Source organism: Centroberyx affinis, unplaced genomic scaffold, assembly GCF_046629955.1.
Source record: "Centroberyx affinis isolate AG114_WGS23_722 - 3 ecotype Tasmania unplaced genomic scaffold, CSIRO-AGI_Caff_v1 ptg001773l_1, whole genome shotgun sequence".
Lineage (NCBI taxonomy): Eukaryota > Metazoa > Chordata > Actinopteri > Beryciformes > Berycidae > Centroberyx > Centroberyx affinis.
Window position 1 is genome coordinate 168,052 of NW_027280166.1, and position 27,734 is coordinate 195,785.

General features: G+C 43.2%; 1 protein-coding gene across 1 annotated transcript; it reads right to left on the minus strand.

The window, feature by feature from the left end:
- Window positions 1–5,482: 5,482 nt before the first annotated feature.
- wnt5b (wingless-type MMTV integration site family, member 5b) lies at window positions 5,483–20,924 on the minus strand. Its single transcript, XM_071529166.1, has 6 exons — window positions 20,749–20,924; window positions 18,916–19,003; window positions 17,625–17,784; window positions 13,133–13,425; window positions 6,631–6,789; window positions 5,483–5,782 (listed from the first exon to the last, which is right to left on the minus strand). The coding sequence occupies exons 1-6, from the start codon at window positions 20,922–20,924 to the stop codon at window positions 5,483–5,485; spliced, it is 1,176 nt and encodes a 391-aa protein (XP_071385267.1).
- Between the last annotated feature and the right edge of the window lie 6,810 nt (window positions 20,925–27,734).

A 27,734-nucleotide genomic window follows, 5' to 3' on the forward strand; every position in this document is an offset into this window, starting at 1 on the left:
GAATGAAGAATAAAAAGAAAGACAGACACAAGCACACACACACATACACACACACGCACACACACATGCACAGTTATCACTCTCCAGTAATTTGTGTGTGTATGTGGGGGGGAGGGGGGTTGTAGGTGTTCTGACAGAGCTAACACACACACACACACACACACACACACACACACACAGTCCTCTGTCAGGTGAAGAGGATTACAGAGACAGTAGCTCGGTCATGCTGTTCTGGTCAGTGGTCTAATCCAATTATAACAGTAGTGAGTAGCTAAACGGGAGCGGAAGCTTAGTAAGGTCACTGTGCAGAGAAGCTTAGATATGAAGATGAACTGTGCGGGACGTCCAGTGCTGAGGGGGGATCCTTGTGTGAGGATTGTTTAGCAAAGCTCCACAGCAGGTTAGAGATGTTGATGTTGTAGAAAGCACTTGAAGTCACAAGGAAATGGCATCTGGATGGTATCTCGCTTCAGTAATTCAACCTATTTCCGGTTGAAACAGGATGTTGGGGCGAGACATAACATGGGGGGAGCGGTCAGAGGGGCGCCATAACAAACATGGACAGAGAAAGGCAGTGAAGCCCACTGTATACTCTGGGAGGAAGGAATCCACTGTGAAATGCTTTGTGTATAGTCTTCATCTGTGACTAATTTCTGATTCTTCAAAATGAATAAAATCCAGCTGCTGGGACACAACCATGGTCTCTTAGGAAACGGAAATCAGGTTTTCGGGGGTGAACATGCCAAATACACCATGTGCCACTAGTTGTGAAGTTGCAGGTTTTATGTGATGGGCGGAGCGAAGGAGAAGAAGTAACCACTACAAAACACCATAAACGTAATGGGATTTTGATATAGAAATATGAGAAAATACAAATGTAGATTTTGTTGCCATTTATTGTTAAATAGGTGTATGTTATGATCTGGGGCATTAGCAAACAAGATGAAAAAGTCATTTTTCACTTCATTGTGACTTTAATCTTTGTATTACACGCTGGGTAAGTAGGCATTGTGTTTATTTGTGTATCCCTCTGAGACACACACACACACACACACACACACACACACACACACATGAGTAGGGGTCAGAGTGCAGGAGCAGCCCGGTCTCCATGGAGCAGGAAGGAATGGAGGACAGTGTCTTGTTCAAGGACGCTTCAACATGGATGGACAAGCTGGGCATCTATCAGATGGGACGCGGACCGTCTCTAACCACCTGGCAAGAGCATGCACATGCGTGCGCACACACACGCACACACACACACACACACACACACACACACACACACACACACACACACACCAACATTGGCTCAGATGTTATAGACCAGATTTGCAGAATTCCGAACACATTTAGAGACTCCCATCATCACAGGATATATGAGAAAATTAAACAGAAACAAAACAGGAAATAAAAATATTAATAATGAAGAATCAGGGAAAGTAAGAAAGTCCATTATGTTAATATAACATAATGGACTTTCTTACTTTTAATGGACCATTATGTTAAAAACAACACAAAATCCTGATAAATAAATCCTGAAAATGATCTGTGAGATGAAGAAGACAACTTGTGCTTACAATCATCATTATAACTTTAATATTTAACTTTTTGAATGGGAGGAAACAATACATACATATTATACACACAGTGAGACTTAATATTCAATGTGAAAACATTCTGATTATCTGATCATATCAATAATATCAACATTATCATAGTGATCATATTGACAAGGATACAGTTTCCCCATTATGTCTCTGTCATTGGCTGAATCTGACTGGCAGAATGGAAAGATAAAGGAAATAGGACACAGATGTAAAGTTTACCAGATTCAGTTTGTGGGTATTTTCTCTGGTTAGTATTGTCTTCAATTTTAATATTTAATCCTACACCTGAGATAAAGTTGGGAAGTGCATAGTTTAGTCTCAGGGTCTCAAAATGGAAAAATGCCACAATGAGAAATGAAATAAGGAACTGAATTTATATTGGAATTCTAACAGAATCCAAATCTGCTCTTTGTTCATTTGTCTGGTTAAGTAAAAGGTTAAACAAATACCCATCTGTATTTGATCATTTCAGTTACATGTCAATGAGGTGTAATGATCGGTATGAAAGCATTCTGACTACCTGATAGCATTAGGAAGATCAGACACAAATTGATGTTTCCCTTGCTGCAGAATAAGTGGAGTGGAGCGTGTTAGTGTCAGATGATGTAAATGTGTCTTTCAGAGGCCCTGCCACCCCAACGAGAGAGAAAAAAATCTTCCTGCTGACTTGACTGGAGAGTTTTAGTGTCACGTGGTTTAGATGCTGTTCTGAGAATTTCATTAGTATTGGTTTCAATTGTTCCAGGTAATTTCCTCAGCATTGGATTCAGTGGAGAGTTTTTTGTGTTACAGTCAATGCGAGGTTGTGTCTTCCTTGTACCAAGTGTCAGTATACTGTGAAACTCACTTCAAAGCATGTAAGCAAAGTATGAATTTGACTATAGTTGTCAAATCTGCGTCACTGTCACTAATTTTAATTCTTGTGTATTTCACTGCAGATTTAACAGGTTTTAGATGCAATACAAAGCTAGAACAGATCAGGTTTTGTGCTTTGAGAAATTTGCTAAATACAAATATGCATTGCATTACAGATTACTGATTCTTTTAGATTACTTTGCCTCCAAACACTAAAATGGAGAGTTTATTCTATTTATGGGCGCCATCATTTTGAATATCATTTCAGTGTTTTTTTCTCAATCACAGTACTGTCATCATGTTTCTTGTAATGTATTTCTCCCCCCATCCTGTGTAATTACTTGTGTCGAGTCATTTTCCAAAACACCCATCGAACGACAAAGACTTGACTGTGGTTGTCAGTCAGTGGGAACAGTGTGAATATGTTGACCAGGATCAGACTTTCCAAAGGACTGCAGCAGACTCAAGAACAGAACAAACGCCTCGTTGTCGAAGTCTAGTTTATCAAAAGAATACACAATAATACTCCTGTATAAAACATAGAAAATGAAAAACAATAATAAAATATACTTTCTTTTCTGATCTACTATTTTTTTAAAGTAGCCCATAATAAATTGCAGTCATTTCTGTGTCCTATGTAGTTTTCCATGCTCACACATTCATTTCTCCACAACACATTCAGTCCTCTTCTGTTTGCTTCGTCCTCTTCGTGGTTGTAATTAACTGTGTCCATATCACATGAAATCGACTGGATTACAATACAAAGTTACAATATTCTCCAATCAGTTGCTGTACACATAGCTGATGCAAGAGGAATCTTAAGGCAATGATTCACAGGAAACTTTTTTGGGGAAACGTGGATGGGCAACGCTCCCAGAAAAAGGTAACAAAGTGAGTCACACAGTTGAAAATCTAGTCCGATTATTCATGATTCAACAAGATATCCGCATGTGAATAAGCAATTATACAAGGCAACTTCTTCGGCAACTTCTAGGGCACTGTTGTGCCTCAAGTTACACTAGTTATCACTGACATTCAAATGAAACATGGGCAACTTTTGAAGTGATGAGATTGCTTTCAGTGGAGGGAGAGATTAGCAAATAGACCAAAGTCATTACAGGATATAAAATGGGACAAAAGCATCATAAAACATGAAGTTGCCCATCTACATTGCCTCAGAACAGTTGCACTTGCACACTACAGGCTTTACTGTTGATTTACCAAGTTACAAAACAACATGAGATGAAGAGGTTCCAAGCAATCAGCGGCGCTGTGACATGACTCTCAGTGTGAGTTCATTGAGGCAGAAACATTCATCTCACTTATGGAGGTTCACACGCTTCACCGTCACCATGAAGGTCATGCAGCCGGACCCCCGGTGCGAGCTGATGATGTTTAAACAGCCATGTTGTCAGGGTGGCTCCTTCACAAGCATCAGGCCTCATTAACCAGCACAGGCAGACTGAAGAGGTGTGCTCCAAAATCAGACACAAACAACTGGATACCTGCTCTTATAGTATGACTGACGGAGTCAGATGAAAAGAATGGTAGTTTTTAAAGGATAGCATGTAACTGATAAGTCCCGGATCCTCACACTGGCTCCTCTATATTTTAGACATATTTAATAATAAAACTCAGATTTCTTTCCTTGCAAAATGCATATATTGTGTTTTGGAGTAGAACTCTTCAGCTGGATATTCCTACGCCTGTGTCACGCCATTTTCTGATAAGTTGCTGTGTTTTCACAATCGGCTGTGTATCAATGAAATTGTCCCTTGAATTCTGCAGGACGATGCAGGATCCTCATGAGTCCTCCTCCTGGTAAACATGGCAGGTTTTTCTGCCATTTTGTTTTCCTCTATTCCCTCCATTCATCCTTTTTTCTCTTTTATTCCCACAAGAAGTGATTTCTCCTCTTCTCTCTCTCATCCGTCTCTTTCAGTCTGGACTTTTCTGCATGTCTGGTCTTGCATAAGAACTCAGTGCGTGTATGTTTGTGTGTGTGTGTGTGTGTGTGTGTGTGTGTTGTGTGTGTGTGTGTGTGTATGAGTGTGAGTGATGTCAGTGCAACTCACAGATACACCCATGCCAGACTTTCTCTTCAAGAGTTAAAGTTCAAAAGTTTAGCGAAATAGATGTGGTGACATCACTTGGTTACAAACTCCAAAGGGCTGTTATGACTTGGGGGCCGCCCACCTGAGGGCAAACAACAAACAAACAAACAGAGCAAGGCATTATGGGTCCAAACTGTGTGTCGGGTCTGTTGCGTTGTAGAAGTCTCTTTAAATTACAATCAGAGTTCTATGTTTATTTATTATTTATTTATATATTTATTTCATTTCTGGTTTCTCAGTTATCATCTCACACTAGCTGTATGTGTCCGTTTTTATGATTCAGTCTTTCCAATCTCTTAGGTCCATTTATCTTTACTATCCTTCTCTGTCCATCCACCCGTTTGTCCTTCCTTCTCCTACCGAAGTTTGTGTTCCGTCTCCTTCCTTCCTTCCTTCTCCATCCTTCCTTCCATCCATCCATCCCTTGCTCCGTCAGGGTTGTGATCAGGATATAACACAGGAAAGTAGAAAATAATGGGCAGGAAAATAGGAATCTCCATAAAAAATAATTGCAGCGTTGTATTAAAAATTCTGAAATCTTGAGAAACCTGAAATAATCACATTCCTGTTTCCTCCTTGCTTCCTACCTTTCATCCATCCATCCCTCCTTCCCTCCCTCCTAATCTATCCATCCACCCTTCCACTATTTACACACAAACTGGAGGGTTTGAACTTGCTGCAAAAAGGCTGGAGATTTATAAACGGAGAAAAGAAGGGAAATAGTAAGAAAATCTTCATTTGAAAGTTGTGTATCCAAATGATCCTGAACAAAACCCTGAAACATCGCCTTCCTTCGCCATCCATCCTGCAGCCTTTCCCTCCATCACCCCTTCACCTCCCCTTTCCTCCCTCTCCTCCTCTTTCATCTCCGTCCTTCCTTCCATCCTTCCATCCGTCGTCGGGCTACTTGCAGACGAACTGGTCGACGAGCGTGGTGCAGCGCTTGCACTTGACGTAGCAGCACCAGTGGAACTTGCAGTGGCAGCGCTCGTGCTTGTAGGTCTTGAACTGGTCGTATCCTCTGCCGCAGCACATGAGCTCGCAGCCGTCCATGCCCTCCGAGGTTTTGTTGCAGAGGCGCCCCTGGGTGCCCAGAGAGCCCGTGGTCTCGTTGCGGAGGCAGTAGTCGGGGCTGGGGTCGATGTAGACCAGGTCCTCGGGCGTCGGGGCGTTGAAGCGCTTGTCCACCTGCTCCAGCTTGCCCTGTTTGGGACGGAGGGGAGAGAGTTAGGTGAGTTAGGTAAGATTGGCAGGATGGAGGGAACAGGAGTAGGTGCTGTGACCAGAGTGACTTTAAAGTCACAATGAAGCTGCATTTTGAGATGCATTTCCTGTTGAAACAGGATATAGGGGCGGGACATAATGCAGAGAGGGATCATTCAAAAGTGTAAACCAATGGGATATCAGCTAGGGAGAGGAAGACAGTTTGATGAGAGCGGCGGAGGGGCGGGATTGTTAAAACATCTGTGGTTTTATTGGTTGGATTTTTATGTCGCCTCCTGGTACACGATGATCTCACCACTAGATTTTCTGTTTTCCAGGAAGTAAAAGTAGGCTAATGAGATTTTGATATAAAAATTCTATGAAATACATGTTTTGTCATAATTTTTTTAGCTTTTTAATTAAAAATAATTGTTGCTGTGTTTTTGTTTTATTAGACAGTACACAGCAAAAAAAAAAAAAGGAGAGAGGGAGAGAGGTCAGCTTCAAACATGAAGGGAGAGGGCAGAGGGGAGTGTCACAAATGTTTTGTTTTGGAATGCTGAGCATGGAAAAATGTGAAATGTAAAGCAGTATCGGATCGTCACAGCAGGAGACAACCTCGATGTTCTTTTAGCAAATGTTACTGTCATGCTTGGCTTGGAATTTGGAGCGTTCAATCATGTTACATAAAGCATAATTAGGGATTTATTTCTTCACATCTGCTTCTGGGACAGACGTTCTTCACTCATTTCAGCAGAGAGGTGAGGAGCAGGTAAGCGCTTCAGTGTTGTGGATGCATTGGTCGAACATGTGATTTAATACAGCAGCATATCATGTGAGCTGAGCACCTTGCGTCCGATGCGCATGGCGGCCCCGCTGTCGTACTTCTCCTTCAGGAACTCTCCGACGCGTCTGAAGTCGGCCAGCTGGAGCCAGCAGGTCTTCAGACTGCAGGAGCCAGAGACACCGTGACACTTACAGGCCACGTTAGCCAGGTTATACACCGCCTGGGGGAGAGAGAGAGAGAGAGAGAGAGAGAGAGAGAGAGAGAGAGAGAGAGAGAGAGAGAGAGAACATGTATTTCAATAAATTCCAAATTTTGATAACAGATTTCTCTGCCCTCTGCCCAGAACAAAAACTACATTTATATGTGCTTGTCAGTTGACTAGAGAGATGGTTTGAACTGACAAAAGATACTGTATGACACTGTTGTGCTGTACTGTGGTTTACTTTGCTGTGTTGACTGTTGGGTATATGCTGAATGCATGTATATATGTTCTCTATATACTGAAATATTACAGTGATACTGATATTGTATTTAGTTGTGGTAATATTGACCTATAATGCTTCACACTGAATACTTTGGCAACACATAACTTTCTCTTGTAATGCCAATAAAACCAACTTCAATTGAATTGAAATTGAAAGATAGATAGATAGATAGATAGATAGATAGAGAGAGAGAGAGAGAGAGAGAGAGAGAGAGATGTTAGATCAGGCTGTGAAAACACAGATAGACAGATAGATAGATATATCGATAGATAGATCGATAGATAGATAGATAGATAGAATAAACAACAGACTTCAGGAATGACATGCTGGTACTGTTTTGTCTGAATTAACTCCTAGGAACTCTGTTTACTGCGTCACGTCATTTTGTGCATCATGTTCTGTGCATGTTGTGCTGTAGAGTGTGAATTTATGATCTTTGCTGATACACTGCTGCCATCTAGTGGCGACCATGTGTAACTACATCCTTCCCAACTATTGGCAGCAGGATGATGGTTGAAAAACCCTTCAGCACACCTTACCTGAATGAATATGGGTAAATACAGAGGAGGATAAATAAGTCATGTTTGAACCATTGCTTTGAGGCAGCTGATATGCTCAAAAGCTTTGCTTCTTTTAATTTACCCAGGCTAGATAGACCAAAAGTGCTCTTCTTCAGCAGCACCATGATACACACTCACACACACAAGCCCAGTTCTTTCAGCTCAAACGCTACTGCTGCCAGGACCCTGTTTCAGACTGGTGATCTCAGTGAAATGGGGAGAAAAGGGTTAAATAATGACTGAACAGACAGCCAGTACATATAGATTCATGGGAGGTCATAACTCGCTAGTGTTGTCCATGTACAGCTACTGTTCTTGAGGGACATTTTCACAAAAAAAACAAACTTTACACAACAATAAAGATGTAAACAGTCCTGTCTTCGGATTTCTGTCATCCCACTGTAGCGCTGCTGAAGTCGTTTTTGCAAAAATGTGTGGTGAAATAGATAAACAAAAAGGAAAAGAAAAACAAAGAGAAGGTTTTTGCTCCATATGCGCTGTTCTCTAAGGCCTTAGTCAACGCTGCTCCACCAAACTAAAACAAACAGCTGACTCAGAATAGCAGGGCTACTGCTAGCCAGAGGAAATGTGGCTCTATTGTAAAGAGACTCTCCCACACAATTCCTATACATACAGCATTTATTTTAAAGACCAATAAGCGTGAGAGAATTACAGCGTGACATACTGTTATGTCACGCATTATGTTCTCTCATTTAAGTCATTGTGGATATAAGCAGCAGCTAAATGTCTCAAAATGTAAATGTTATCTTTAATTCATGGCTTGCAAAATCAGCCTAGACTTCCCTCTAAAGCCAGACTGCACTCATGTCAATTCTTTCAGTTTAATATATTTTAATATGTCTAACAAGTTTCATAATATGCTTATTAAATACTATTATTTAATCAGGAAAGTGTCCTGTGTCCAGAGCAAAACTGTCAAATTTTTAACAGTTACAAGACTTTGTAAATGGTTTGGCTTGGTCTCAACATTATGAACCATATAGAGAACAATGTCAGCAGTCAAAAAAAAAAAAAAAGCCAAAATAGGAAGAATACATGATTTATATGGAGTGCAGACAACAGTGGTGTTTACAGCAGCAGACTTTAGGGGGAGCTCTTCACCCCTGCAGCTCCACCAGGGCCGTTCAACAGCATCCAATAAACAAGTCACATAAAACCCCACCACTTCCTCCTGGCATCACCCCCCAACACACACACACACACACACACACTGCTGACCCTTCTCTCACACCCTCACCCGCCCCTCCTGCTGACAGGAGTGGGTGATTGTTGTTGAGTTTTACCAACGACTAAAACTTTTTTAAAATTTTTATATCACATCCTGCATCCAATTGTGTCTAATTCTGAAAAAATGTGTGTCAGTGTATACTATATATATATAGTTATACCAGGCACTATGTTTGGAAGTATATGCACTGTGTTACATTTTTTTTTAAATCTTTGCACTAATGCCAGCAAGACAAATCCCTGCACATTCATTGTACTTGCTAAATAAATTAATTCTGATTCCTAATTTCCCCTGACTCATCCTCCCCTAACCCCCCCCCCTCGCTCCCCCCTCCCCTGTCTCCTCACATCGCCTGATCTCAATTACCTTCTCACCTCTGTTCACCACACCCCCTCCCCCCTCCCACCCCCGACCCCTCTCCTCCACTTTCTTACCCAGCAGGCATAGCACTCGGCACCCTCCAATCCTGGGATACGACCCCGGTGACCCCGCCCAGAGAAAGAGAGAGAGGGAGGAAATACAATGGCATTTTGTAATAGTAGAAGCCCTCTTTTGGGGTTTGTGGCTCCATATTATATATTTACACATTTTACTCAATTGAGAAATAAAATAAAAAAGTAAAATGTAAAGAGCATCTTTCTCACATTGCTATATTGTCATTTAGACAGATATTTCAATCTCTCTCTCTCTTTCTCTCTCTCTGTTGTTGGTAGGTTGGGTCTGGGTCTACTCACTGTCAGTAGGCTTATGTTGTCAAACCACTGTGTGTGTGTGTGTGTGTGTGTGTGTGTGTGTGTGTGTCCAGCATCATACTGAGCTGTTTGGTAGGTCATGCCTGCTGGGCGTAGTGACACTGGACCTGATGGAGACACACACACACTCACATTCACACACACACACCCACACGCTCAGTCATCCGTGGTGGAGACACGGTCTCTGTGTCAGGCACAATAGGCTGCGCTCAGACAGGGTTAGGGGTTAGGAGCCGAGTGTGTGTGTGTGTGTGTGTGTGTGTGTGTCTGTGTGTGTGTGTGTGTGTGTGTGTGACAGAGAGAGACAGAGACCGAGAGAGAGTGCAAGGGAGAGAAACAGAGCAAATAGCCCAGCCTTTGTGAGGGGATAAGAGACACGTGAGGAGGAGAGATAGAGGAGGAAAGGAAAGCTTTTCTCTACCAGAGCTTCTTATACAAGCTATTGTTGTCTCATGAATATTTTGTATACATCATGTGATCTTGGACTTGGTTTTAGTCTTCCTTATCCTGCCAAAGTCGACTGACCACATTTGCTGTTTGCCCCACATTCACACCTGGGAGCTTCCCAGTAGAACCACAGTCTTCTCCTGTTGGTCACTGTGCAGCACTTTGCTCAGATCTGTGGCGCTTACCATTCACCTCACCTGCCCTGCTTTTCCCAGTCGGCCCGGGGATTCAAACCAGCAACCTTCAAGTCAAAAGCTTCTCTCAGGCGGCTGATGTTGCCCTCAACCTGCTTCTATCCCCCATGAGGACCAGATGTGAGAACCATAGAGGGAAATCTCCAGTGTGAGGTGTGTTGGCCCACTTCACGGTGGGGGAACACTAGAAACTTTGTTGGGGAGTAAAAATCGAAGCTCATTTTTGCTTCTCTGCTATCAGTTTGTGGAACTGCCTCTGCTTGCGAATCACAAACTGTTCTACCAAAGCTCTTTAATAAGAAAGTGAGAACATTACTTTGGAATAAACGTGGCCAGTATTAAGACAATTTATCTCGTGCCGTGTCTATCCTATAATCTTTTGATGCTGGTTTTACTGTGTTTTGTGTTGTATGTCAATTTATTGTAATGTTGTCTTCCATTGAGGAACATTGGAAATAAGTAGTTTAAGTAACACTTTCTTGTGCTTTCCTCTGGGGTTAAATATACATTAATTGTTTCTTTTGTATCCTGTGTTTTTCTTTTTCCCAAATTAAATCAAATTCAAGATGGACAACGCTACCAGCAACAGGCAACAAAGTGATCCACAAGTTGAAAAATGCGTTCTAATGTTTCCTCGATAAGAAGAAGATGATGATGATGAGTTTAAAGCGCTGAGGCTGTGTGTTTTACATCTAGTGGTGGTAAGAGTCTCTGTGTGACAGCACTGCTTCATTTGATTTGTGTGAATGGGAGACAGTGAACCTAGTGGTCTGTGTGTGGTGTGTGTGTGTGTGTGTGTGTGTGTGTGTGAGCCTTTGAGAGTCGGGGGAGTGTGACGGAGGTCCATCCCTCACCCTGCGTCTCTGTCTCCAGACGGTTGTACACACACACATACACACACACACACACAGACGACCAGGCTCACTGTCTGTCTTTCATACAAATCAAATGAAGCTGAGCACACACACACACACACACACACACACACACACACACACACACACACAGACACACCCCTGTCACCTCTACAAAAGCCCCCCGGCTCGCCTTGTTCAACCAAGCAAGACAAATCCCGCTTAGAACAAACCAGCGTGTCCATGACAGAGAGAGAGAGAGAGAGAGAGAGAGAGAGAGAGAGAGAGAGAGAGAGAGAGAGAGGGGATAAAACAGGCCATGCTCCACTGTGCCTCTCTCCTCTCTCACTTGCTCTCCTCCTTTTCATCCCTCTCTTCTCCTCTCTTCCGTTACGATGGACAGACAACAATGAAAGCCAAGGATCAAACAGAAGAGAGAAGTCATTCAAAAAGAGTGTGTTTGTAAGAGAGAGGGAGAGGAATTGTGTGTATGTGTGTGTGTGTGTGTGTGTGTGTGAGAGAGAGAGATTCATATCTCCATGTATATTTTTACCTTTCTCTCTGATTTTCTTTCTTTCTCTCTCTCTCTCTCTCTCTCTCTCTCTCTCTCTCTCTCTCTCTCTCTCTCTCTCTCATACACACCAACTCCTTCTTCTATAGCCCCAATGGGACCCTCAACAGAAACATAACCTCTCCAGACCCTCACCTTTGACCTCTGACACACACACACACACACACACACACACACATAAAACCAGGCTCACTGTCTCTCACACAAATCAAATGGAGCTGAGCTGTGCACACACAGACGAGGACAAACACATACACACACCATACACACACACATACACACACACACACACAAACACACACACACATACACACACACACTCGGGCGTCTCTGTCTTGTAAACAGCTTAAACAAAGCTTCTCTAACTGAAGATAAACACATTCTCCTGATCCCACAACGTCCCACAACGGGCAAATGGACCTTTTACGAGGAAGGTGTGTGTGTGTGTGTGTGTGTGTGTGAACGGCCCAGTCAAAGGTGAAAGGTTTCTTTAAATGCATTTCTTGTAACGCTCTCCCCACCTGAAAGCCTTCCCAACCAAGCTTAGCCCCTAAACCAACTTGACAACTTCTGATCATCTGTGTATGACGAGCAGCACGGGACACAAAGGAGAAGTTTAGCCACCAACCTTGGAACCCAGCCGCACCAAAACATGCTAGAACTACGAAACAAACCAGATCCATTCATCCATCTATCTATCAATCAATCTATCTATCCATCTATCTATCTGTCCATTTATCTATCTACCTTTCTAATTTGCTTTCTCTCTCTCTCATACAATTTCCACTTAGTTTCACTCTCTGACCTCTCAGACAGAATACAATATTGAATATGTTATTGTCAACTGTGTTACTACATCTGTGTGTGTGTGTGTGTGTGTGTGTGTGTGTGTGTTACTCCAGTGGAATGTGCATTGACCTGGTGACCTAGCCAGACTCCAAGGGCGTTAGCAGTTCTACCATTTGGACCCTCCCAATAAATAACCTACACACACACACACACACACACACACACACACACGCACTCTGTGAAACCAGGCCAGGCAGTCAGGGGCCACCTCTACTCACACACACATTCCTGGCAGACATATAGATACACATGGAAAGATGTTGCAAAGCAGAAAGGCGACACACACGTTCCTCACTTATAGATTCACACCCAACTCTCCAATTCTGATGTTACTGATTTCTTATGGATACTTTGACACCAACTATCAATATCGTAATTTACACCTTAGCATACACCTTCATCTGTGAGTATGTAAATTAGGAAAATGATTCTGTATTGGTTTCTGCAGGGAAATGATCCTTTCGCCTGCCCTCCCTCCACAGAGAGGTCAAAGGTCAGGGTCAGATAGAGAACAGCGACTCTTCAGCAGAGTGGATGCTGTGTGTGTATGTGTGTGTGTGTGTGTGTGTGTGTGTGTGTGTGTGTGTGTTGTCTCCCCTCACCTGTCTGCCCGCTTCGTTATTCTGCAGGTTCATCAGTGTCCGGGCGTGCTCAGTCGAACCTCGCGGGTAATTCTTCTCCCTCTCCCTGGCGTCCACGAACTCCCGGGCGAAGCGGTACCCGTAGTTGACGTTGTCGCCGCAGCCGCCCCACAGCCAGTCGCGGGGCAGGTCGCGGGGCCGAGCGGCGCGGCTGCACCCGCAGGTGGAGAGCTCGCCCTCGCGGCACGCCCGGCTGATGGCGTTGACCACGCCCGCCGCGCTGATGGCGTAGGTGAAGGCGGTTTCCCTGGAGCCTGAGGGAGAGAGAGAACACACACTGAGTGAACTGAGGAAACACATGAGAGTTTTGAACCATTATGAGTCCTGTACTGAACGCACACTGGGTCTGTTATAGGTACCATTCAGTATCACCTGTTAAACCACCTCTTAAAACTCACTTTATATACTTGCTTTTCTGTAATGATCTTTCATTAATTGTCCTTTGCCTCCCTTTTTATGAGTCGATTTTATGCTCTTCTGCTTTTATGTTTCCTGGTTTGATTACAATGCTCTTGACTTTTTACTGTTGATTTTATCTCTTTGTTTTTATTTGAGAAGAACTTTATAACCACATTTTGACAAGAGCTATACAAAAACTACTACCACTACTTTTATTAATAATAATAATAATAATAATAATAATAATAATAACTGACAGTGCCTTTTGAAAATGGGCCAGCACCAAGTACCGGGTGTTTCAAAAGTAGGAATACATTATTAATATTCACTGTATTATTAAATATTTTTCCTGTTTCCAAGTCCCTATTATTTACTGACTACCATTCAATGCTGAATTATTTTGTTAAAATGACAAATTATACAGCTTTGTTTTTTCATTATTATTATTATTAAACAAATTGTTTACCTTCTTTTGAAACATACTGTATGTTTGGCTGCCTTACCAGCACAGTACTAGTGCTCCCATACCAACCTGAACTGTGCACAAAACACAATGGAAAAACACAATGCATTCGGCATGGCACACTTACACAGTGGAGAAACCATAATGTTGCACATATGGGAAAAAACACACACACAGACTAATACAATTAAAGAACATTCAACTATATTAGTTGAACGATACATTTGGTCAAGTTGGCCTTCTTTTTCTTATTCAAGTCTGTTTGTGTGTGTGTGTGTGTGTGTGTGCGTGCGTTTGTGTATGCGTGTGTGTGTGTGTGTGTGTGCGTGCGTTTGTGTATGCGTGTGTGTGTGTTTGTAGGGTTAACCAGAGCAGCTATGCATGTTTCCTGTCATTGAGCGCACACACATGCCACAAGCGCACACACACACACACACACACACACACACACCACCAGCCCCACACCTCGGTTGACTTGACAATAGACAATAGATGTGTTTTAGGCTCTAACTCTGTGCAGGGAGGTTTAAAATGCGAGGATGGCAGCAGCTTTTCATGCCAGCTCATTGTTCCACAACACATTTTGCAGGCTTTTATGTACTTAAGATATCAATTTCTCCAGAATAATTTGGAAACCTATTTTAATCTCCATGCGATCTGCCTTTGGGTATCATTGTCCTAGTTCTGGCTGGCCAAACCATTTGCTAAACAAATCCCATGTATAGAAGAGGAGGAGAATAGTTGGGCCAATGTCAATGGGATATTCAGTGAATAAAGTTTGTTTTATAGGCCAGACACTTTAATCTGACACTGACTCACAGTACTGATGATATAATACTTGTATGCCACTGACACACATGGCACAGGGATGGATGTTCTGATTAAGTTGACTATTAGTAACTGTCCCATGCATTTCTGCGAAAATCTCTATTTAATCAGAGGAGTGTATCTAATATTTGGTGCATGTAAGTCATTCCTGTTCATTCCCCATCAACTCACCCCAGGCTTATGGAAGAATTATCAGTATCAAATACTGTGTATAAACAACATTAACTCTAACATACATTAACAACATTAACATACAATTTATTGATCAGACTCAAATGTAGCTGTATGGATGCATGGCATTCAACAGGCGAGTCCACACTAGTGATTTCTACCTATCACCATCTAGTCTGCTCTCATTTTACACTGTGGAATACACAAGACAGACCGCAGGTCCTATTCACTGCATTTATACACAAACCATTTAACACATGGAGAAAAAAGACAAAGAAGACTGCCTGACAGGTAGGAGACTGAAACTACACAATTAACATGTGAACTACAGAGAGACTCCCTCTCTTAGTGTTTCTGGTACAGGCTGCATATTATTCACCAAGATCACAGGGAGTTTAGCTACTAATATGTTTTGTTTATTATCATTTTAGTATTATCAATATTAGCTTTCTGTGATCAAACTATCCTATAAGCCTGATTCTCTATTTTATATCCCTTATGAAAAATCACTATAATATTCCTATAGCCTACAGGGACTTGCAGTGAGTTTACAGTGACCTTATCATATTTAATGGTATTTTTTTTTATCTCCTATGGTATCACTATAATATTCCTATAGGAAACTTGTGTCTGTGGTAGGCCTACTAAATAGAGGGTTTATAGTGACCTTATCATACTTTATGGCATTTTGTAAAGTACTAATGCGATCACTGTAGCCTATAGTATCACTCTGTAGTATATTATAGGATTACTATAGCCTGAATCCACACCAGCTAGCCAGACAGGTATGCATGTAGGGCTGAGACGTGTGAACTATTCAATTCAGCCTTGAGGAGCAGCCGCCCGGTCAGTATAGTCGCCCATATTATGCAGCAGGAACTGGAGAGTGATAAAGAGAAAGAGAGGGAGAGAGAGGTTTATGAGTCTCTGAGGCCCAGACTTCAAATAGCGCGTCCGGATCTGCCGACTCGGTGTCAGCTCATCAGCGCATTTCAAAAGAAGAGCCGCAAGACAATGGACCCGACTAACACCTCCATATAAACCTGAAGAGACTGACTGTCAATAGAGAGAGAGAGAGAGAGAGAGAGAGAGAGAGAGAGAGAGACGCGCAAATACCGTCGTCAAAGAGATTTTGTGCGTACCTGTGTGCGTGTGTGTGTGTGTGTGTGTGTGTGAGAGAGAGAGAGAGAGAGCGAGAGAGAGAGAGAGAGAGAGAGAGAGAGAGAGAGAGAGAGAGAGAGAGAGAAAGAGCGAGAGAGCGAGAGAGAGAGAGAGAGAGCTTACACCTCGTCTGGCTGCCTGCAGCGGATTTGACACTTACTTGTTGATGAGAGGTTTCCCACATCGCCTGCTGGGAATTAGACGCACATTACCCGCTGAGATTTAACCTGATACACTGTCCTGTCTCTCAGCGAGGCATACTGATGTAGGACCCCAGCTACCGGCTGACATTTATTCAAAATACTGGGGATACGTTACATGTTGAGTTGTAGTATATGCTATATTTACCGCGCTCTGATCATTGCCTTCTTGCGTTTCGTTCTTTCGTTTTTACTCTTGTTTGGCGACGTTTGTCGTTTCACTGCACTTGTGTAAGGAGGGATGACGATAAAGTTTATTGTTCTAGTCGTGTCTGGAATCATACGAGTGGACTACAAATTATGAATTGTTATGAATATTATCAATATTCGATTGAATATCATTTCAATTCAAATCATTTAAATCATTTCTTTCCATCTGGTGTTTCTTTTAGAAAAAGAACTACAGTAATCATATAATATAAACTCAATATAAACTCACTGTTGAGTACACTAAGTCGATATAGGAATATTATAGAAATATTAGAGTGATTTTTTCAAATAAACATGATTGTGGTCTATTTTGTGATTCAGCCTGAGCTTTATCATCTATCAAACACAACTCAAAATGGAGCAAACACACTGGCAAACAGCCTAAAATAAACATTTCAACACTAAGCATGTCACTCAGTCAAAGCTGTGGATTAGGCCGATATGCAGACAATAATTTATCAATAATGATATGAATGTGTGTAACGTGTGAGGCAGGGAGCAAGTGTGCCAAGTGTCAGAGTTCCCTCCGTAAATCAGGATATAAACATGTTATATCCGACTTTATTCTGTTCTGTTCTATTAGTATTGGTATGTAGTTAGTATTATTCTATTATTCTATTAGTCATTCAGTTTGACTTACTTTTTTAATTTATTTTCCTCCCATGCCAATAAAACTGTCGTCCGAAACTCTGTTCTGTTTTATTTCACAGGAGTAGGCAAGTATGCAAAAAGACCAGAATCCCTTACTGTGTGTTAGTGGTAAACACACCAAGATGTACGATCTACTGTATCTAAACACTGATATATTATTCACCGCATTATAGTCCAAACAATGATATGCTGCCCAACATATTACAACTCCAGCCTCTCTTTAGGCCAAACTCTTCTAGTCTGCTAAACAGTCAACTCACAGACCTGCAGCACCCGTCCAAACACTGATGTGTGTCTACAGTGCTGCAGATCCACAGCTCCACCTCTTCCTCTACCTTCTGTTCTCTGTTCTGTTGTACTTTCGACTCACCGATCTGCATGACCCGTCCAAACACCGATGTGTTGTCCACAGTGCTGCAGTTCCACCTCCTCTGCCTGAACTGGAACTGGCACTCCTTGATGCCCGTCTTGGCTCCGTCTCCGATGTGGACCATGTGGTCCTGGTACAGCTGGCACAGCTTCCTCTGGCCCTGCGGACGGCACAGCAGCATAGCAGAGATTAGCAGCTTAATTCTCTTTTCACTCGCCCCCCTCCCTCCCCTCCACAGAGGGGTCAGAGGTCAGGGTCAGCTACAGAACAACACCACTGGAGCTGGTAGGGAGTCAGTGTCTTACTAAAGGAAACTTCACTCAGTTGTCTGAATGAAAGACGGTCTCCCCGCTCACTACAGCGCCCTGCTGCCCCTGCTGCTGATTGGGGTTAAAGGGGAATGCCACCCATTTTAAGAATTCACATATGTTATTCCTGTGCCCCAGGACAGTTCAGCCAGTGTTTGTGAACTTGCACAACTCTTTCCTAAAGCTAGAAAGCAGAGAGAACCACTGAATTTGTGTTATCAGTGGGATATAAAATCAGGGGTTGCTCCATAGACAATGAATGTGGTCCTGACTTAAGATGCTAGACAGCACCAAAATGAAGTTTTTATTCTAGCACTGCACAGGTATGAGCCAGATTATAAACCTCATTTGCGTGAAAGAACTCACACAAAACTCTTATGGGTACAAGTCACTGCCCCATTCATTGTCTATGGAGCTGTGCCTGATTTTACATCCCAGTGACATCACAGATTCAAGGGTCAGTTCTCTAGTTTCTATCTTTAGGAAAGAGTGGTGCACGTTCACAAGTATTGACTGAACTGCCCTGGGGCACAGGAATAACATATGTGAATTTTTTAAATGTGTGGCATTCCCCTTTAAGTCACTTACATGTGCACCTTTTATGATTAATTAAGGCATTTTTGTAGAGTGAAGAGAGAGAGGGGATGAACTGCGAAAAAAAGTTTATGAGGCAGTGGAAGTGGCCAGTCAAAGTACAGTAGTGACTGGATGGGACCCTGAACAGGGATACAGAGTATACAATACACACATGCCTGTGCAAAGTCTGTACACCCAGGCTGTAGACTAAAAAAACTAGATAATACAGCACAGGTGACAAATATATCTCATGCAAAGAACAAATACATTTTAAATGTAATCCTTGGAAAATGGTAAAAGCACATCACTGTGCATTAGGAATGAATGGGAGTGGTGTGTGTGTCCTTAGACATTGGATTTAAGAGTGAGAAAAAGAAGGCCAGTGTTTTCCACAGACAGGTTCTTACCTGGGAGAGACCAGACAGCTGACTGCAGAGAGGCTGGGCTCCGATGATGTACATCTCTGGCCTCTGGATGGGGGTCAGAGCAAGTGACCTGGGAGACAGAGGCCAGAGTTAGTGTACATGTAAACATATAAACTTAATCTGTTAAGTTCATGGAAAGGGAAGTGACACAAACTGGGCTTCTACATCTGGTCTCTGGGTGGAGGTTTGCCACAGATGTAGAGGAGAAAGATCAGAGACAGTTTAAATTAATACAAACAGCCTGTATAGATTATTAGTGGAACGGGAAGTGACAGAGGCTGAGCTCCTATGATGCATATCTCTGGAGAGGGTAACTGAATGGGAGTCAACACTAATGTAGGAGACATCTTTCCTTTCCTTTCCTTTTCTCCCCTTTCCGTTCCTTTCCTTTCCTCTTAATGTTTGTTTCATTGTAGTCTAGATGACACTGTTATCCAGAGCAACTTGCAACAAAAGCAACGGTAAGTTGACATTCAGAATCATATTTGCTTTGAATAAAGAAGTGATAGGAGCAACAGTGTGTCCATGAACAGAACATAGGAGTGTTAACCCTTTGTGGCAGGTCTGACCTTGTCACGGCCGTCTACAGAGCGGAAAATCAAACTGCACATGGCTCCTCCCTGTTCAGACAGCTATGAGGAGATAAATCTGTGCTTCACTTGTTGCTATTCTGTATAGTACTGAATGCATGTTACATCCATTAAAAATATTGAACTAGTTTTGTAACAGTGATGCTATTTTTTAATTGAGTGGGTGGGTTCACTGCTGAAGAGGTGGGGATACTATGAACCACCCCATATATTTTGATGCCAGTAGACTGATAGATGGATACACTCTGAACCTACAATCCTATTTAGATCCTTGGTAGACTGATAAGTGGATGCACTTTGAACATACCATCCTATATATTTTGACACCAAGTAGACTGACAGATGGGTGAACTTTGCTCCTACCATCCTATATATTTTGACACCAAGTAGACTGATTGGAGGGTGAGTATATGCCATAAACCTGCATATACTCTCGACTTCACTGCTGCAGTAAAGCATATTTGTGTTGAAGCGAACTGAGTAGTTTTTTGTAAGTCAAGAACAAGTGTGGCGCGGCCCAGCAGCAGGCCGCCAGGCCATTTGGGGCTCAGCCAGGGTAAATATTGTGACAGAGCGCTCACATTTGTTCCATTCACTGTTAGCCCTCTACAGCACGGCTTGGAACGGCACGACACGACACAGCGCAAAACGACCCCCCAAAACACACACACACACACACACACACACATACATACACGAGCACGCACACAATTTCGCGATCTTAGGTCAACTCTGTCCAGCTGTCATCTTACCGACAGCTCACATCAACCTGTAGCATCTTTGAAAGTTGAAATCAATTGAGAACATACTAAGAATGTAAACCCAAGTCGTGCGTAAAACACACACACACACACACACACACGATAATCGCCGAACAAATCTATTGGTCTGCGATCTTATCACTGTAGTGATAAGATAGCAGAGAAGTTGTACTTATCACTGTTATCCACTTCTTTATTTGCCTAATTGCAAAGTACACAACTTTTTACGCTGATACAAACTGATGTAACCTACGTTATATGACGATTGAGTTTTCTAACGAGAAAACAGCATACATAATGCTTTTCTGAAAATATAATTGTTTTTTTGTTCATATTGGTGGTTGTTTGCCGCATAATGATCACCGATTGCGGGTCATAGTTTACCCACATTCGCCCACCCTACACTCCAACACTAGACACATCCTTCCAAATCATACACCAACAGTGACCATTCAGTGACTCACCACCATGAGTTGGCATCCACCACCAGAAGCTGTGAGCTGCAGGCGAGGAGAGCGGCCGCCAGCAGCAGATGTCGCCCGGCTCCGGTTCGCCTTCTCCGGGCAGGCCTGGTGTCCATGGTCCGCCGCGTCACCGTCAAACACCCGGTCTCGGGGAAAGTGCTCCTACGTTGAGACATGAGGAGAAAATAAAGGGGCGTCCTGCTGCCTCCGTGGGATGGGACGCGAACCACGCAGCGCTGCCGATGGTGTGGGTTCAAGTCCGGCTCACGACTACACGCCTGTCCCGGGTTTATTCCCACCTTTCTCGCTCTCTCTAGTCTTAGTCCGTCTGTGTCTCTCCTTTTCCCGTCACTCTCTACTGTATAATCTCTGGAAAATCAAACTGCCATAAGAAATAACTTCAAAACAGAAAAAGAAAGGCAGATTTTTGTAATCCTCCGGTAGTTTCACTGAGGATTGGAAGGGTGGGGGACTGAGTCGATATTATTGGATGTGGAGTGATAGCAGCATGTTGTCCCAAACTCAGTGTGGGCTTGTAGGTTGTATGAATCCAGTTTAGGGCGCAAAACTCCAATTCCCAGTCGTGCGTAAAATGGTTTGGTAAAAATTAGTTGATTTACGCACTTGGAGAGATGGGAATGCGCAAAGAAAGAAGCGATTTCTCTCTCTCTCTCTCAGAAAAAAATAAATAAATAAAAGAGAGTAAAAGAGAGGTAGCGTGTGAAAAATGTGATCCGTTAAGATTTGTCTTGAGAAGAGATTAACAACGAGATTAAAACGCTAATTGAGCAGCAAAGCGACTGTTCCTTTCCCTTCCTGCCCCTTCACTGCCACTCCACATCTCTCTCTCTCTCTCTCTCTCTTTCCTCCACCCCCTCCTTTTCTCACCCCCCACTTCACCTCAGAACCCCTCTGCCCTCTCCCTCCCTGTTTTACGGCCATACAAAACGTACGTGTGTGTGTGTGTGTGTGATCAGAGCAGAACACCAAATGGATATTGGACACCGTCAACATTCAACGTTGAGCCAAGCCTAAAAGCAGCAGTTCACTTGTTGAGGTTGGTGAACTTGCCTTTAGCGGGGATGGAAATGAGCAAATTGGGCAAAAATCAATGAAGATCCGTATTATCATGGAAAAATATACTGTATGTTTACCACAGGTTTTGTCATAGGGTCATAAAGTTATGCAGCTTTAACATGTTCCTGAACGAATAAGTGCTTTTATATCTGCATGGAAAGAGGGCATTTTCCTCTGGTCAATAGTCATTTAGCTAGATAAAGTAATAGTCTATTAATGATTAATAATCAATGAATACTTATATCTTTTACCAATTCACCATACTTGACAAAACACTCGTCAAAGAATTTGCTAACGTGTTCAACTTGCGGTGAGTAAAAAATATGGTCAGTTTACTGAGGTATAATACAGTAGAATAGAATGGGGAGAGAGAGAGAGAGAGAGAGAGAGAGAGAGAGAGAGAGAGAGAATTACAAGCATGAGTCGTGGGGGGTTTAACGGTCACTCTTCCATCAAAGTTCATGTGCGTAAAATTCCTTTTTTAGCTGGAGTGAATAATTTGTTTGAATAAACGGTGAATGCTTCAAAAACACATAATCCCCTCTCTTTGGTCTGCGAAAATAAAAGGCAGCCCCCCCCCCCCCCTTCCACTACACACACACACACACACACACACACACACACACACACGGTCAGGAGCCCTGGTAAAGAAAAGGCGTGTTGAAGCGAGCTCTCCTCAATTCATAACCCGGTCAAAGACAAACTACCGCTGGGTCGGTGGGCGGTGAACCTGCGGAGGAACAGGCCCTTTGATCTGACTCACTGCCTCTCAAAGACCGGGTCGACACCCAAAGGTGGGCGGTGGAAAGATTAGAATGGGTCCCCCAAAATCTGGAGAAATTGGTCTGCGAGTCTTTTGGATCATGTAAAGGTGGGAAGCCCTAAGTCTTATGAAAAAGAACTATAGTAATCAGGCCAACGGAATAGGGTATTATACAGATATCACAGCAACCTATAAATCCCTGAATATTATAGGAATATTATAGTGATACCATAGAAGTCATTATTGACCAATTCCCATAGGTTCATATAGGAATATTATATGATACCATAGGAGATACAAATAACTATGAACTCACTATTGAGAACCACAGAAACACTATAAGTCCTTATGGGAATATTATTGTGTTTTTTTCGGTAGGAAGTCCCTGAATCGCAAGGATGGCTGATAGAAAGAAGTGACTGCGGGTCCTTCAATCAGTAGCCACCAAAAGTGACGACGTTGCCAAATTCTCTTGCATTATAATCTGTCAGTAAGAGTTGGAAAAAGATACTGAATTGTGAAGTTTTACTTACTTTCAGTGGGCCTTAGTCTGTACGTAAAACATCAAAATATAAAGGTGGCATATAGAAGACAGATAGGTACTATAGTTGTTTTTCGTATGTGCCTGTAGTTTGGTTCTGGAGAGAAAGACAGACTCGGATATCACTTGGTTTCCTAGTTGTCTCTGCATGATAAAAGACCCACAGCATGTTAAGCAGAGGCCGCACATCTTTCATCTCCCGGGGGCCCTAAACGCCCCCCCCCCTACACACACACACACACACACACACACACACACATTCACACACACCCTCATCCCCATGACAATCTGTGAAGTGATCTAACTGGCTGCCTTCAATAAACATCTGATTGATAATTACCTGTTTTAGCCTGGTCTTGGATGTGTGTGTGTGTGTGTGTGTGGGGTGGGGGTGGGGGGTGGCGCGTTATTATAGAAACTTGAAACCCAGTAGACGATTTTAGTGTCCCTGCCATACAGGTCAGGGTGAATAAGTGAAACAATGACCTGTAAAGTGGGATGAAACCTGTACCGCCTGCGCCTCACCTAAATGTGACTTTATGTAGCCTATACGCGTGGGCGTTAGTGTGACAGCAGCGCCCTCTCCTGGTAAACAGACGGTCATTTCTCTCATCATTAATTCTCTAAAACTGGCAATGAAGCTATTTAAAATCCATTTCGAATTTGCCATTTATTGGACTCTTTCACCCAAAGTGCCTCACAATACTATACGTGCATAGATGTTTAGTATGGGTTGCCCTGCCATGCGCTACCCACAAGCTATATAGAATCACATTACATAATCAACATAACCAACATATCATGTTGCTCAAACCTTCTCAAATTTCTGCACTATAAACACAGGGTGAAGAGAATATGGTAGAGAAGCAGGTTAGCAGTCTTTAAAACATCAGTTTTGATGGATTAGGTCACACTAGGGGGGATTGTTAAAATTTCTCAGCCTGGGACCAAAATGGGGAATGTAGTATCTCAGCCCGGCCCCCTGTGGAGACCCAGGAGACACAAGTCCTGACCCATTTTCTGCCCCAACCCATAGTTTAGGAAACCAGAACCCATATTACAGCCTTCAAAAATCAACACCGGTGGGCCGACAGAACAGAACAGACTGTCACTGTGGTTTAGCTTGCAGAATGTCCATGTATCTGTATGTCGGGGTGTGTGTGTGTGTGTGTGTGTGTGTGTGTGTGTGTGTGTGTGTGTGTGTCGTGAGCAGCAATGTAGTATTTTTAGCTGCTCCCTCAGGGTGCCACACACACACACACACACACGCACACACACTGGTATATCCAAGTGTGTGTAGGCCCCCTGGACAATATATTGAATTGTAGCAGTTGAAGTATTCAGTTTGACAGGCCAGGATAAAGGCCTTACTGAGGATAATGATAGACTAATCAATCAACAACCTAGTGTGCAGCTGCACTATAGCGCCCCCTGTTGAAACACTGTGGTATTGTGGTTTCTTTGACTAGACTACAGGGTCCTTACTAGAAATTCTGGCGTTATTGACAAAATGCTACTTGGCCCCCTCCCCATGTATGAAGCCCTGAGGTGAATCTATCCCTCCTTTTCTCCCTCTGGCAGGAATTTGTTGTCAGAGCATAATGGTACAAAGACTGACAGTATATGACAAGCAGGTGTGAGTTTTTCCCATGTATTCTGAGGCATTAACAGGCTCGCTTACACTGTTCATGTTTTTTGTTTTTTTTAATCCTGTATTTTGAGTTCAGATTGGTTGAGAAGCCTGAGAGCCAAATTGAAATAAATAGGTTTCTCCTCCTGGGATCCTGGCTCATTAAAACATGCTGGTTGTCCTGTCATACGGGGACTAAAGAGAAACAGGCCAGCAGACTATTCTGGGACACAACGCAGAGCTTCAGAAATACTGGACTGGAGCAGTTGAAGCAGGTTTTTTTTTACTGGTAACCTGTGATGTGCCTATTGGACCACTGGGGGGAGCACTTCAGCCACAGTACACACAGCAGAGAGAGAGAGAGAGAGAGAGAGAGAGAGGGAGTGGGGTATGGAGACAGACTTGGAACAAGTGAGACGCAAAGGAAAAGAGGTGGAAAGGGGGAAAGGGAGAGAGAGAAAGAGAAAGAGGGAGTGTCCGAGTAATGGAGACAGAGAGAGAAACAGACAGAGAGAGAGAAAGAGTGAGAGAGAGAGAGCAAGAGAGAGAGAGAGAGAGGGCTTGTCCCTAGAGGATATGAGCAATAGCCATGCAACAGGGAGCAACGCCTGAGAAATACTTGGCAGCTCCTCTCTGGATTAACAGCAGCCTCACAGTTTATTGCCTCCAGTGCCCGACTTCAGCGAGCGAACCAGAGAGCTAGTATCTCCTGCAGGCAAACCAGCTGTGGCAGACTGGTCCGGTCTCCGCTCATCCAACTCGGAAGGCATTCATTCCAAAAATCAATGAATGAATGCTATCAATTTAAAAATCTGATCACTCCCTAGTTAAAAAAAAAAAAAACATAAAAAGAAATTCCTCTGACTGTCTGGGAAAGTCAGGGCAGAACGGACAAGAGAGGATGTTGATCTCCATAGGAAAAACTTTTTTCTTCCCCCTCTTCCACAGGGAGGTCAAAGGTCAGGCTCAGCTACAGAGCAGTGACTCCTAGTGCTGGCAGGGATTCAGTGTCTTGCTCAAGGACACTTCAGCAAGGCAGAGGCTTGAACCCAGGTCTTCCAGTTTAAAGACAGTCTCTCTACCCTCTGTAAGCAACCAGTACTGTAAATAACAACTGTAGGTAAATCCATACATGTAAGTAATCCATACTCCCCACGCATATATGTTGGAATTGTATGTTGATATAAACACACAATTGTGTAGAATCTATTTTTATTATTTTTATGGCTTTAATTGTTGTTCCCTATATGGACATCAATAAAGTCAAAGCACTTATCTTACTCACCCTGCTGCTCCAATCAATTTTAAAAAAAAGATAAATAACATTGATTATTGGAATCGACTCAATATTTAAAAAATATCCCTCGATTGGTTGGGAAAATCATGACAGAATGGACAAGAGAGGAAATGAAAAAGCTTGAAACTACGAACGTAACCATTGAAAACCAATGGGGTGATGAAACTACCTGGTCTAGTTACTATAGTTCTATGGTTTAGAACTACTGCCTCTCTCTCTCTCTCTCTCTCTCTCTCTCTCTTTCTTTCTATGTCTCTCTCCCTTTCTTTCTCTCTCTTTCTGTTTCTCTTCCAAACACACACACACACACACACACACACACACATACAGCAACAAACTGCCAACTGCAGCTGGCTGTGGGGAAATTTACTGCTTATATCGTCCTCAAACACACACACACACACACGCACGCACACACGCACACACACACACGCGCACACACACACGCACACACACACGCACACACTCACGCACACACACTTGCACATGCACCCCTGGGGGGAAATGCAAGTGGGAGTTGGAAGCAGCTGAGAGGGGGTTTGGAGAGGCCTTGGTGGTGTGTGTGTGTGTGTGTGTGTGTGTGTGTGTGTGTGTGTGTTTGTTTTGCCTGTCTGTATATCTGTCTGTCTTTGTTTTTCTGCACACGTGTGGTTGCATGTACCATGGCTGGGCCTGTGGAAACCCCTCCTCTTTTATTCTTTCTGTTTTTCATCCTTCATCCCTCTCTCTCCTCACTCCTTCCCTACCTCTCTCTCTCTCCCTCTCTCTCCTCCTACTCTCTCTCTTGCACCTTCCTCCCTCTCCCTCCCTCCCTCCCTTCCTCCCACATCCTCCTCTTCCCCCTCCCTCTTTGCATCTCTCCTCTTTCTTTCTTGTCACGCTCGCTCTCCCCTCTCCTCCTCCGTTGCTTCCTTCTTTCCCTGCCTCTCTCTCTCTCTCCGTCCATCTCCCTCCTCCCCCTCCCTCCCTCCTCCTCCTCCTACCCTCTTTCTCTCCATCCATCCTTCTGTCAGCTGGCAGAAGATGAGTCATGCCTCTAGCTGGGAGGCTCTCTCTCTCTCTCTCTCTCTCTCTCCCTAAATATATCTTCGCTATATCTCTCCACCCCAATCCTTCTGTCTCTCCTACTCTCTCTCTCTCCATCACCATCTGTTTCTTTACATCTCTACTTTGTTCTATCGCTCCATCGCCACTCTCTTTCCTTTTTACTCTCTCAATTTCTATCTTTCTCTTGTTGGTCCGCAAGTCAGCCTCTTGCCATTTCCGTTTCTATCCCCCCCCCCCCCCCTCTCTCTTTCTCTCTCTCTCTCCTTCTCTCTCTTTCTTCCTCTCTCTCCAGCAGCACCTATAAAAAGCTGTTCTCTCCCTCCCTCCTCTCTGAATTGTGATGTGAACACACCACACACAAACACACATACAAACACACACACACACACACACACACACACACATTCTCTCTCTCCCTTGCTCTCCCCATAACATGTGTACTGTATATCTTGTCCTGTGCTACTGTCAGTTGTCATATGTCTCTCTACCATTGCCACCAAGACAAATTGCTGTATGTTTACTGTGCATGACTAATAAAGTGATCCTGAGTCTGACATACACAGCAAACACTGTATACATTTATTATGTACAAACATGTCTTTTACACCCTGGGAAATACTGTTGCCGTCGG

Excerpts from the sequence above, each read along its gene's own strand:
- wnt5b (XM_071529166.1), bottom strand. The coding sequence starts at position 20,924 with ATGTCTCAACGTAGGAGCACTTTCCCCGAGACCGGGTGTTTGACGGTG. Across the intron at positions 19,004-20,748 it reads GTGGATGCCAACTCATGGTG|GTCACTTGCTCTGACCCCCA; the intron begins GTGAGTCACTGA and ends TCTGTCTCCCAG. Across the intron at positions 6,790-13,132 it reads ATAACGAAGCGGGCAGACAG|GCGGTGTATAACCTGGCTAA; the intron begins GTGAGGGGAGAC and ends TCTCTCCCCCAG.